This window comes from Fukomys damarensis, unplaced genomic scaffold (assembly GCF_012274545.1).
Source record: "Fukomys damarensis isolate Sample0158 unplaced genomic scaffold, DMR_v1.0_HiC HiC_scaffold_31, whole genome shotgun sequence".
Lineage (NCBI taxonomy): Eukaryota > Metazoa > Chordata > Mammalia > Rodentia > Bathyergidae > Fukomys > Fukomys damarensis.
Genome location: NW_022900943.1, coordinates 1331264 through 1345298, shown reverse-complemented (window position 1 = coordinate 1345298; position 14035 = coordinate 1331264). Strand labels below are relative to the sequence as shown.

The window sequence follows — 14035 nt, the reverse complement described above, 5'->3', positions numbered from 1 at the left end:
AAAAAAAAAAAAAAAAAAAAAAAAAAAGAAGGAAATCAACCTAACTGAAATGCAGACTCAGCCTTCCTATCAAGGTTTGGTTTCTCTTTGATTTCATAACCTTCCTGCTTCAGCCATGTTTCTTTTCCACTGATGCCAAGCTCATCGGTGAGCTGAGGTTTGGCAAGCTCGTGTTGCAATCTATACTTTCTCAGTCTGCAACTGGTCGAGAGCCAATCAGCAACAGAATCTGGCGGGAGTTGGAGGCCAAGGAGTCCACAGACATCTGCACCAGGCCGAGGGCGCGATCTGCCCAGCTGGATGTGGGACCAGCTTCTGGGGACCCAGAAGGGCCCGGTCATGAAAACCAGCATGAGTGTAAAAGTAATTATGATCCCTTTGGATTCACAGCTCTGAAACTTTAAATAAACTACAGAAAGGAGATGCTGGAGCTAAGAAGCCCAAAGAGCAGCTTTATTGACTTGAGAAAAGTCAGCCCTTGCTCTGGGCAGCTCAGCCCGCCCCAGAGCCCAGGACTCATCAGTGGTTGGTGCTAGGATTTCTGCCCCTTCATCTTTGTGATTGGACAGCTCTCCCTGAGCAGCTTCCAGATGGAACAGTTTTACAGGGCAAGCCTGCCTAGAGGGAGAAGGAGAGAAAAGAAACTTCCAACCCGCGGGGGAGTCAGGAAATTACGATATAAAAGTGCCTCGCACTTAGGTTTCTTTTTAGATGGATACATAAGTATATTCACGTGGGTTATATGTGTGTATACGTATGTACTGGGTTAAGATGTAAAACGTATTTCTTAGTGTGAGTGGCAATCAAGAATACTGGAAAGTCACTAACTTAACAGAGTCCAAAATGAAGAGTGAATCTAATTGACAGGACTGCTTTGTCTTTATGTCCAGTACCCTAATGAGAAGCACTAACATGTAAGAGAACTAGCATGCACTTTGGATCAAATGCAGCTCAGCCTTCGTCAGCTGTCTGTTTCCTGATCCTCAGACCCTCACTGTGCAGACAAGATGAGGGCATCTATTTCAGAGCGCTGCCACAGTGCTGTGCCTGCAGTGGGGCACTCCCTGGCTCCCAGGTCCCCTGCTGCTGCTGAGGGGAGGGCAAGAGAGTCCAGCAGTCACCAGCACGGCCTTTCCCTGGCAGAAGCCATAGAGCTAAGGGGTCGAGAGCCCTGGGTAAACGATAAATGATCCCTCCAAGCACCTTGTCTGGAAGAGCTGGGTGTGCTTAAACTAAAATTACTGCTTCATTGAGTCAGTGAAATAATTTGAGTGAAAAATTCACACGAAAACCAGTTAAGGAAAAAGTTACTTGCTGAAGGTTAGTCTCTGGTCCTTCCGTTAAGGTGATGTTTCAGACTGCTATTCTGGCCTGGTTACATTGCTTGGCAGAATATGTATTAGTGCTTCCAAGTACCGAAATGCTAAGCTGGAGCATTTGCACACAAGGGCATCTCAGATCTACCAGATCGTCTCAACATTTTGGGTCATCTGGGTCAAAGCTGTCTTTTCTGGGTGAGGAAACTGAGATCTCGGAGTGAGAGCATCTCCCAAGGTCATTCCAAAAGTCTCATCTCCTGACCTCCTGGTCCCAAGGCCTCATCTTCAGAATAATTCACCCATTAAAACAAAAACAAAAACTGCAAACATTCCCTTGTTTTATTTAGGTGTTGAAATGTGGGGAGGGATGAGAACCAAAGCTAGTGATTCTCAGAATTTATCTGTAAGACATCTTTGCATAAGTCATCACAAAGAACTTTAAAATTGACACAAAGATGTCCAGGAAACTGATGATCTACAACAGAGGAACATAATGTGTCAAAACCATATGTTTCAAAGCTAAACCCAACAGTTAATTAGAGAAATGAAAATTAAAACTAATTTAAATGCTGCATTTCACCTATGAAATTAGAATACATGAAAATTATAATATTCAACACTATCAAGTATGTAGCAATGTGGTAGAAGCTTTAAAAGCCTCATAAACTTTGATCTAGAATTTCTGCTTCTATGAAATTAGTGTACATTTAAGGCTATTTGCAGTATTTTTTATTATTTTAGTGAACTATAATTACTGCAATGCTATGTGGTAGAAGCTTTAAAAGCCTCATAAACTTTGATCTAGAATTTCTGCTTCTATGAAATTAGAGAAATGTACATTTAAGGCTATTTGCAGTATTTTTTATTATTTTAGTGAACTATAATTACTGCAATGTAAACATGTCTTTCTATATTATAATATTAAGCAGTAAGTAATATTTTAGAAGAAAAATTAATGACAAGAGCACATACTCTTAAGAGGCCAAGATCTTAAAAGCTATGTTAATATTGCATACATTCACTATCATTTTAAAATTGTCCTGATCCAACATAATTTCAACTTATTTAAATTTATAGCTACAATTATGTGTATGTGTGTACACACATATATACAAAAACTCTGGAAGAATATGTTCAAGGGTTATCACTGAATAGTGAGTGCATGATTATCTTTGGATGGGTGGTAAAATGGGAGATTATAAGTGATTTAAAGGTTCTAATGTGTCTTTATAACCTCATACAATGAACACATTGCTTCAGTATCTGATAAAAGATACTATTCAGGCAGCAAGTCTAACATTTAAAGTGACCCTATGATTTTTCTATTACAACTGTCTCAGAACTGGCCTGACTACACATGTTGCTATTGGTAGGGTTTCTGTTGATGCAGAGCTTTGCTGTCATGGTAAAGTTGCATTAAACCTTCAGAGAGTATTCTACTAAAACTTCATGTCAATTTCATTTGCTACATAACTTTTGACAAATTCATAGTCAGAAAAACATATTTTTGGCAGTATGATAGATTAAACACTCAGAGAACCCAATAGGTGACTCTTCAAAATTCTGGAAATTATATTTTTAATATATTTTTAAAATACCCAATTGTATTAGTGAGGAATTAAGGCTTTATTAGAACCCAAACACCAAGTAAGCATAAACTAGAGCTATCTGCAGTGCTTTGGAGCTGAGGTATCTGCCATTTCCTGGTAGCATACGGGCTAGGTTTTCAGAAGTTATAAACATGAGGCCTGGTGGGGGAGTAGTTCAGAGATTTCCACTTCCCATGAGCTGGGAATCCTGAAGGCTAATAATCTTAGTGAGTGGACAGGGGAAATAACCTACTTTAGTGTGTGTGCACACGCACATGCATGGGAGGGAGACTGTCCTTAAGATTCTCTAATCATAAATTCATTTGTGTGGGCATGGAATACAAGTCAAACATCCACGTGAGAACAGTTCTGGGTTGGTGCCACACTGGCCACATAACAGAAGACCAATCCTTCCTGGGGGATGCACCCAAAACTGAGGCGTCTACGCATTCCTACAGATAAAGTTCAAAGCAACGTGTTTTAAAATAAATCCCTACATTTTATTCTAAATTAATAAATAACTATGTTAATAATCCCTGGTACAAAAAAAAGCAACAATTTACACTGACAGTAGTCTCTCCAACAGTGAAAACAGAATCCAGAGACAGTGAAATATTTTTTCAAATAAACAAGAACATCTCTTTACTCACATCTTTAAAGAAAAATGAAAAACATTTCTCAGCAAACATTAGAAGTGTTTGCTATTCACAGATTCTTCATTTAAAATTCTATAAAGAATGTACATCAGGAGTAGGGGAAAATTGTGGAGAAAAGGTCTAATATATAAGAAAGGAATGAGGAGCGAAAAATTAGTGAAGATGAGAAGAAATCTAAAATCATTGATGATACAACGATATTTTAATTTCTGGATTTAAAAAAATGAAGGTTATAGCTTCTTCGGGCCTGGAATCCAGATGACTGAGAAACAGCAATGTACTCGGCGAAGACACAAAAGAGAAAGGAAGTAGCTCTCTGGAGCTGGACGAAGCTGACAGGAAAACCGGAAACAGGGAAGCTAGACAGATGAAGATGGCACCGAGAGAAAGTGAAGCTGACCGGAAGCCCACCTTGGCTCCCGGGCAAGGAGCCACACTGCACTGACCCAGGGAAGCCTGGGGGTCCACGGCGCCAGGGGAAACCACAGATGAGGCCGCCAGCCCTACCCCGAGAAAGGCCGGCAAGCACTGTAAACCAGAATCACGTCTCCGCCTCCCCACCTACCAGGGTAAGAGTACGCCTTGGCTCGGATACACACAGCGCTACCACCGCCATGGGTGTTCGGACGGAGGGTCCTCTGGGATGGGGGTCACACCTCACAGACCCACAGGCTGAAAGCTAGGCAAATAAGCAGCTGAATCCCCCATCTGAAATTATATTCCAAAGCCACTGTGATAAAAACAGCATGGTATTGGCAAAGAAACACACCTGAGGGTCAATGGTACAGATTAGAAGATGTAGAAACCACTCCAGGCCAGGGACTTACCTTAGTGGTTCCACCACCTGTCTCGTAAGTGTAAGGTCCCATGTTTGAACCCCAGTACCCGGGGCGGCAACTCCAGAATACTCAGCCACCTTATCTTTGACAAAGGAGCCAAACACCTTCACTGGAGGAAAGATTGCCTCTTTAATAAGTGGTGCTGGAAAAACAGAGTTTTAACTTGCTCAAGATTAAAACTAGACCAGTATCTTTCACCATGCACTAAATTAAGAATGGATCAAATATTCAAATATTAAAACAGAAACACTAAATCACACCCTTCCCCCAATTTAAAGATCCAATCCAAAAATGGGCAGCTGAAATGAAGAGATGCTTTACAGATAAAGAAGTAGAAACAGCAAATAAACATATGAAAAAATGTTCAACATCACTGGACATTCAAGAGATTCAAATTAAAACAATGCTGAGATTCCATCTCACTCCAGAAAGAGTGGCTGCTATCAAGAAATCAACCACTAACAAATGCTGGTGGGAACAGGGGGAAAAGAAACCCTTGTCCATGGTGGGAGTGTAGACTGGTGCAACCACTGTGGAAATCAGTGTGCAGATTCCTTAAAAAGCTAGAACTAGAGGGCCAGGGATTTAGCTCAGTGGGTCCACCGCCTGCCTCGCAAGCACAAGGATCTGAGTTCAATCCCCAATACCAAAAAAAAAAAAAAAAAAGAAAGAAAAAAAAGAAGCTAGAACTAGAGGTTCCATTCAACCCAGTTCCTCCCCTTGTTGGTGTCTTCCCAAGAAAATTAAAAGCATCTTATCACAGTGATATATTTGCACCGTATTTTTAGTGGCACGGTGTGCAATAGCTAAAGCTTGGCAACAGCCCATACGCCCATCAACTGATGAGTGGATAAAGATGATGACTTTTACGCAATGGAGTACTACTGTGCCACAGAGAAGGATAAATGACGCATTTATACTAACTGGATGCTCTTTGAGACTGTACTCTTAGGTGGAATAAATCAGACACACATGTTCAAATATTGCATGGTTTCTCTGGTGTGAGAGTGTAAATAACAATACATACTGGGAAACGAAAAGAAAATGTTCAAATGAGAAGGGGAACAGCGGACAGGGGGGCATGAAGGGAAGAAGGGACATGAAAAGGAACAGAAGAAGTAACGGGGACAAATCTTTTGTAAATAAAGAGGGGAAGCAGGATTGAAGGGGGGAGGGGAATGGAAAAAAGCAATGTATATCATACACAGGTACACATTCCCTATGTGGGATTTTATCCCTGTGTACATCTAAAATGTACTAATAAAACAAACAGAGGGGAAAAAAGAAAAAAGCCAAAGCTACAGTGAAAAAAGTGCTACTGGTATAAAATCAGACATGTGGATCAACAGAACAGAATAAAGGATCAGAGACAACCCCAGACACATTCAGCAATCTGATCTTTGACAAAGGGGCCAAAAATATATGCTGAAGGGGAAAAAAAGCCCCTTTAACAAAGGGTGCTGGGAGAGCTGGCTATGCACTTAGAAAATAATGCCAGACCCATATCTTTCACTATACACCAAACTAAAGCAAAATGGACCAAAGATCTACATTTTAAAACAGAAAACACCTAATCTGCTAGAAGATAATATAGGCAAACTTAGGCATAGGCAAGGACTTTCTCAACAGAACCCCAACTGCACAGGAAGTAACATCAGGAATCAACAAATGGGATCATATCAAATTAAAAAGCTTCTGAAAAGCAAAGGAAACAAGCAACAAAGTGAAAAGATGACCTATAAAATAGGAAATTTTTTTCTAGCTATTCCTCAGAGGACTAATATCTAGAATATAGTTCTGAAAAGCAAAGGAAACAAGCAACAAAGTGAAAAGATGACCTATAAAATAGGAAATTTTTTTTCTAGCTATTCCTCAGAGGACTAATATCTAGAATATACAAAAGACTGAAAAAATTAGGACCCCCTCAAATAGTACAATAAAAAATGAGCAACTGAAATGCATGGACATTTCTCAGAAGTACAATTTACCAATAAGTACATGAAAAATGTTCAACCTCTGTGGTCATTACAGAACTGCAAGTCAAAGCAACTGAGATTGCATTTCACACCAGAAAGAATGGCTATCATCAAACATCAGATGATGTACAAATGCTGGCGAAGGTGCAGGGAAAAAGGAATCCCTCTGCATTGTCGGTGGAACGTAAATTAGTACAGCCACTGCAGAATTCAGTATGAAGATTCCTCAGAACACTAAACAGAAATTCCATTCAACCTAGCTATCCACCTTCTAGATTTTTTTCTGAAAGAGTTAAAGACGTCATATTACACTGACATGTGCACACCCATAATGGATAGAGAATGTGGTATTTATACGGAGTAGAGTACTACTCTGTCATAAATAAGGATTGTTTGAATCATCTGTAGGAAAAATGGATGTATCTGGAGAATACGATAGTTATGTGAAAAAAGACACACAAGCTTAAATAGCATATGATTTCTCTTATATGAGAAACCCAAAGTCTAAATAAATTAGAGCAAAGTAACGGATAGATGGCAGATCTTTTGAGAAGGACCAGGGAGAGACGGAAGGGGAGGGAGAGGAGGCAGAGGAGAAGCAAACAAAATTAAAATGTGTTATGTGCATGTGACGACTTCTCATGGGGAATAGTCATTTCATACTGCAAATGTGTACTAATTAACACTGTAAAATTCAGTTAAAAGGGTAAGAGAAAACTATGAAAAGAAACGGAAAGATCAGAACAAAAGTACAAAATACCGTGAGAGAAAACAATCCAAATACAACAGCGATCACAAGCAATGTGAATGAACCAACCTCTGCAGGTAAAGACGAATGACAGACTGACAGTTTCAACAAAATGCCAGTATGTCTGTCTGTGAGGGATTTATCTAAAACAAAAGAAAGCTGAAAATAAAAGAGTGGAAAAATAAAATATGCCAAATATACACTGTAGTGGTACTTGTGTTCCCAACAGTCAAGAAGGAGCTTAAGATCAAAATCTCATTTTTTATTCAAGTCAAATACCAGCTGGTTGTTGGGTTCTCAGAGAGGAGAGGAAGGCCGGGTGCACAGAGACAGGCTCGCGGAAGAAAACAGTTGGAAAAATATCACCATACTATCGCCGTGTATAAACATATGCACTATATCCACAGGCATCTAGCTCAGCTAAATTTTCGTTTTGATTCTTTCACTTGCTTTTACATGTTTTATTCTTCCACTCTTTAATTTTCAACATTCTTTTGTTTTAGATAAATCTCTCATAAACAGAATACAGCTGCATTTTGCTCAGACTAACATACTGTTAGTCTGACAATCTGTATACATACTTTTACTTATACAAGGATTATCTTGTCTTCTTTGAACTTTGCACATTAAGTTTACAAATTTATTTATTGAGGTTGGAGTGGGCTCAGTTGTATAATAGAGTCTGAATTTGAAGCAAGTTGGGGGCTGCACATAATAAAATTATTAATGATTTGGCACTTTAGAAGAATACTGCATTGTCTAAGGAATATTTACCGTATATTGTTTTCATTCTGACTTTTCCAAGAACAGTAATAATAATTTGAACTGCAAAACGTAGGAACATACAAACTGAACCAAGCAAGGTACAGCCAGGTTACTAAAGCATTCACCTCTTCAGTGATCCAGTTTTAAAGTGGCTTTATTTAGACCATTTCCTTTATTAAAACCTGGCTGACTTGCTGTCAGATTACAGTGCCAAGTCTAAGAAGTTAAATACCATGGACAGCTGCTTTCCAGGCCAGTGACAGCCTAACCCGGAACAAATCAGCGGGATCCTAACAGCATGGCCAGACGCAAGGCAAATGGGCTGGATCCCTAAACCCAAATGATTCTCACCCTCTGTGATTCAACTTTATTCCTAACCTGCTACAGCCCAGTCATTTATAGGTAGAAAACAAGTCTCTGCTTAGTATAGATATTTCTAAACCCCAACCAAGGGTCTGCTTATTTCAAGCAAAATCCTTCACAATAAAATTCCAGGACAAAAAAGATTGTGGAGGTTTCCTTGGAGTTTCTGGTAAATATTCAGACTGTATTATTCACTATTAGGAATGAGGGATTATGAATATTATAATATGACAAATATTATATGCCTCTAAGGGTACAACAGCCTGCTCAACTCAATGATTCACTGGAGTAAATTCAACCTTCAAGGAATGCTTTGTAATTCTCAAATCTGAAATAACTGATCCTGATTCACTTTTCATTTAAGAACAGAACATGAAAGAAGGGAACCAGCACTTATCGAGCAATCCGCATTTGTCAAGGCCTATGGATGCTTAGCATCCACTGAAAAGTTCTCCAACCGTATGAAGGAGATGCTCCTCTTCCCATTTCCCAAGTCAGGACAGAGGCTCAGAGACTCTAAATGGCTTCTGTGAGGCTCCTGGACCTGCCACAGCTGGGCCTGAAGCCCTCTGCTCCCTGAGCCAAAGCCCTAGAGTTTCTCCACACATCACGGCCCCACAATTTGCTAGAAAATAGAACAACATCATTAAAGAAAGACTGATAACGATGTCTCAAAAACCACACACAGGGTGGCACATCCTGCTTGATGAACACACGGGCCCATTCACCTTCCCAAGTTTCACGTTGCCTCATGACGCAAATCAGCCATAACGCAACCAAATGAGGAGTTCAGCTTGTTTATAAAGGAAGCAGTTAAGAGATATCTTGTTGCCTACAGCCCAGCAGTTGTAATTCTGTCAGGAGACCCACCTGATAATTTATATGAGAACATCAATAACTGTTTTCTCTACTTTCTCAAACTCCCTGTAAAACGATGCTCTGTAAGATGATGAGGCAGCTTTGCACGAAAATATGCTCAGTATGACACTGTCCACAGTCTTGGACAGCACCTAGGGTCTCTTTCCCTAAGTATTATGATGTCACAGCACCGATTTCCATAGCAGAGGTGGGCTACATGGCCAGAAATCAACTCAGCACTGGAGGGCCACACAGCCACATCCAAGGACCCAACCCAGAATACTATGTTCGGGAGTGGAGAGCAAACTACCCTAAGATCTTGAAACCAGAAATATGAAAAAAGCTGTAATTTCTGAAGAAGAAATCCCAGCAAGATTCAAAAGTGAAATTGGCAAAGTGAAATTTCCTAAGACAAATCACATGTCATTATGCATTATTCCATCTAAAAACGTACGACTGTTCTGGCATTTAGGGGGACATCCAACAAGACATAGCTTTGTAAAAACACACACACAAGTCCATTTCCATTAGTTATTAGATGCCAAAAGAAATGATGATGACTAAATGGAATAAAGTACAACTAGCTGGTATTAAAAGATAAAAGAATACAATGAATAGTTTTGGGGGGAAATCAGAAATGGGAAAGAGAAAAAGAAAGTAAAACATGCTTTCTTTAAAAAGGTCATGATATTCGGAAATTCTATAAGTCTATGAAGCACAGCACAGACATGGATTTGAATGACAACTGTTAAAGAATGTCATTCTGAACCGCTGACTTATCAGACACCGGACGTGACAGTCATCTAACCAGTGGGAGGTGATCCTGCCAGGACTACTTTAATGAATGGTTTAGAACTGATTATATGGAGTCTGTAAACCACATTTAAAAAGTTATTTCCTAAATGTGCTCTCACCCCCACTAAAATCAGAATGCAAATCCTCCTGCAATTTTACATACCCCACTGCACTGCTCTGCAAGTTCCTTTCCTATAAATACTGCCAGCCTCACCTTCAGCCAAAGTGTGAGTCTAAGTTTACGAACTTCCACTGTAGTGTAATAAAAAAGTACAGTGTCTCAAAAAGTTCTTTTACTGATGATATGCCCAGGTTATTTATGTCACCAAATTACTTATTTGCCTCTAAAAATATGCCTCCTTTCCTTAATAGTAATTTATTATTCTGATTGGAATAAACCCAGACTATTCATCAATCCACTCTGGCTTGAGGAGAGGGTTTGAAGGACCATCCTCTGGCTACTGAGCCAAGACAAGGACTTTACCGATGGTCTTGTCCTCTGCCTAGAGGGGAGTGTATCCATCTGTCACATCTGTTTGATACAGATATTGCTAAATTATTTTTTAAACTATAGCTCCTAATAAACAACCATGTACTGAGAGTCAGAAAAAAATATAGTACAAAAACATGTCTTTTCTGCATGTAAAAAAACAGAAAGGTCACTTCTATATTATTTCTCTCTCTATATATATATATATATACTATTGTTTACTGCCACTGTTTCTATACCATGACTGCTAAAAATGACAGTTATCAAATTTGACTATAAAAGAATTATGTACACATGAAGTAATATCTTTCTTTATAGACAAAATCTCTCACACTACTCAAACAGATGTTTTTTATATACACAAGAATTTTCCCAGATAACAGCATGAAGTCTTATGTATAGACAACATTTGGACTTTCTGTTTAAAATCATATTCAAGGGTGATATTCAACTGTTAGGATATAAACCAGAACTACACTATGACAATACCAAAAATTTTATTGATGCTGCTTATCTATTATTTGTCAATTTACATTTTTGGAGATCGTTTTCTTCTAAGTTCTTTGTCAATCTGCTTCTCAACTAAGCAGTCGGATGGTCACTACTTTAATTAAAACTCCTTCATATTCTACTGTAAAAATATATTGGGTCACATTTCTTAAGATGAACAAAACCAGCCTCTATGAATAGAGGCAGGAGGCAGGGCTGGCTGTGACTCTTTACAGTGGACGTTAGTTAGATCCCGGTCAAGCGGTATGAAATATGATTTATAGATCAAGAAAAATATCAGTGGGGCTGAGGGTAGAGCTCAAGGGAGTGCTTGCCTTACAAGTGCAAGGTTGTGGTTCAAGCCCCATTGCTGCAAAATAAATAGAAAAAGAAGAAAATCCGTCATGGCCACACCTCTGGGCCCCAGCTGCTGATGGGGCAACTTTGAAGAGCTGGTCTTGACAACTGCCATGTGCCCGTTAAAAGGCGAAAGCCCTGCCACTGCTAGGAAGCACATCCTTCCCATGAAGGTCAAACTGCTCCCCAAATCAGGCAGCCTGGTTTCCCAAAAATAAAAAGGCAAATCAATACTGAGTCTGCTCTGGGATGCTTATGTAATCTATATGTACAAACGTTCTTATTCTGAAGCAAGGAGCTGGGGAACTTGACAGACATCTAGAAGAATGTCCCCGGATTATTTTGGTAATGCCGTGTTAGTCTGGCATCACAAAGCCACAGAACGCAATCTGCTGTCCACCATCACATTAAAAGAAGCTGCAGGTCTCACAAACACAGCAATTCGGAACCATGGTCAAGGAAAGCACCGAATAAAAACTATCTCCACCAACCTTTGGCTGAACTTCCGGCGCTGCCACCTTGACGACCTTATTGCGACTTAGCATCTGCTTCGCCCATCTTTCTACTTGAACATTGAATTTCATGAAAATCACGTAGCCAACATAGGCTGTCAGGAGAAGCATGCTTTCCCACCACATGATAACGTTATCCAGGAAAAATATAATAAGCATGATCAAGTCCACAATGTAGAAGGACACATCCCGAAAGAGTGGCCACCACGTCAGGTTTAAGATTTCTCTAGAGAACAGAGCACACATTCCAATAACAAAAAGGATGTTGAACACCGCGGAGCCTACAATTGTGCCTATGCCCACGTTGCTGTGAGCGATGAACACGCCTATGAGGGATGTGAAAAGTTCCGGGGCCGAGCCCCCCGCAGCCATGAAGGTGGCTCCAGCCACATCGTCAGAGATGCTGAGTTTTTCAGTGATGACAGTCAAAGAAGGAACAAAGAACTCATCACACACGATGGCCAAGGCTATGAACATGTAGATCATCCCTATGACATGGAGAATAATGGCACCTTTCCTTCGCTCTGCCAGGGAAAAGATATCTTTAGGGTAGTCTCCTTGGGCATGATCTGTGCTGTTCTCAGACTGGTCTTCCAGAGGAAGAGGTGGCTGTGAAGTATGATCCCAAATCTCATCGTTTAAATCTAAGAGAGTTCTCTGACGGTAACTGTGTGCTATGCCGGGGCTACTCACAACCCTGGCCTCTCCTGTGCTCTGTGTGTCCATCTCAGAAAAGGCACTGACTGAAAATGGAACAGTGCTAACGGCTACCAGGCCTAGGAAAAGGCCCAAGATCCGAATCAACTTCAGTTTCTTCCTGACATTGCGCTGTCTCCCGCGGCCAGGCAGGGATGCCTCGGAGCTCCCCTCCTCAAGGAGACAGGCGGTGGAGCTCTGGTGCAGCGCCATCCTGGGCATCGTGGTGGACGTGGTGGTCTTCAGAGTTCGGGCGCCAGTGGGTGCTCAGTCATACTCTTCTGGACTGTTCAGTTAAGGTGCCGTGGGGCACTTCCTCAGGCAGGGCTTCCTAGGGTCCAAGGGACGTTTTCATCATTGCTGCCGAAATAAAAGCAAAAACAAGAGTAGGGATCACAAAGTCATAGCTTCATGATATATAAACAGAGCTTCACAGATATGATGAAGTCCCGTCCTGCAGTCACCAGTAAGTTATGTAACTCCTCTCTGCCTGTTTCCTCGTTTTAAAAAGCAGGGGCAACTGTAGCTCCCACGCCCTGGCTGCTGTTATCTCCTTCCCCCCAGGGCTGGAGACGGCTACCAGGCAACTTCAGCCCCCTGCCACTTGGCTCGGCAGGCTCAGCCTCTCCAGCTCCAGCCTCAGCCCCACAGGGCTGTCGGGGTGACTTACAACGCACGCACGCAGCCCTCAGGAGAGGAGACCAGACAGCAGGCACTCAAAACTCCATAGGTCCAGACCCAAATCACACTGTGGAAACCCACGTTAGAGGCCAAATGGAGATGAGTATAGGTATAAAAATATACAGATGAACAGCAAGTCTGTTCACCTTAAATCCTGCAACAACATCTTCCAATGCTAAAAAGATACCACTCCTCTCAGACACGCGCTGTGCTTTCTTGCAGTCCAATGACATAATTCTCTACTGTGCATATACTTTTCTGACTCAGTCTCTCATTTGGAAAGGTTTGGGTTCCGGACACAAGGGTCTCCGGATGGTATCTTTCATGAAAAGTCAGATGCAGAAAAGCAGCCCCTTAAAAATTTAAGTTTGAAAAAAAAAAAATGTTCTGGTGACATGAACAATCTGTTTTCTTAAAACATCTACATGTTGTTTTCTGCTAATGCCTTAAAAACCGTTTAGTCTATTTAAAACAGCACAATCAAAAAAATCCCAGTGCAGTCAGATAACATGCAGCCTATGTCAAAAGCAATATGCAATTTTACTCTGTCCACAAAAATCTGCCTGGAACAACCCAACACTGACCCTTTCACGGGCTACACACCTAAAGCAGGGTTTTCATTCTTGATTCTGCAGAAAAATTGATAAAATAACCACACAGGATGCCTGATACAGCCCGGCTTCCTCTTTTTAACTATTCTTTAAAAACATTTCTTCCTATATCAGGGATTTCATTTTAGAGGCATGCACCGAGATCACCTCAGGTGTGAAATAAGCTAATTAAACACATGCCACTTAAAACCAGGGATTAGCTGGGCTGCGGAGCCAGAGCCGGAGTCCGAGTCATGGGGGCCGAACCCAGGCTTCTCCGGGCCGCGCGCTCAGGGCACCCACCTCCTGGCG

At 41.0% G+C, this 14035-nt stretch overlaps 1 protein-coding gene across 6 annotated transcripts in view; it reads right to left on the bottom strand.

Moving 5' to 3' along the window:
- The window catches only part of Slc24a2 (solute carrier family 24 member 2), a 212585-nt gene that overhangs the window by 197278 nt on the left and 1272 nt on the right, over positions 1–14035 (bottom strand). For 4 of the 6 annotated variants that reach the window (XM_010630906.3, XM_033757744.1, XM_010630905.3 and 1 more), the window contains exon 2: positions 11736–12812. In XM_010630906.3, coding sequence (XP_010629208.1) covers positions 11736–12674 — 939 coding nt within the window. In that variant the 5' untranslated portion in view covers positions 12675–12812. Of the gene's footprint in view, positions 1–11735; positions 12813–13122; positions 13213–13279; positions 13342–14035 lie in introns of those variants that run through there. The other 2 variants (XM_010630907.3, XM_010630908.3) reach the window with 2 other exon arrangements.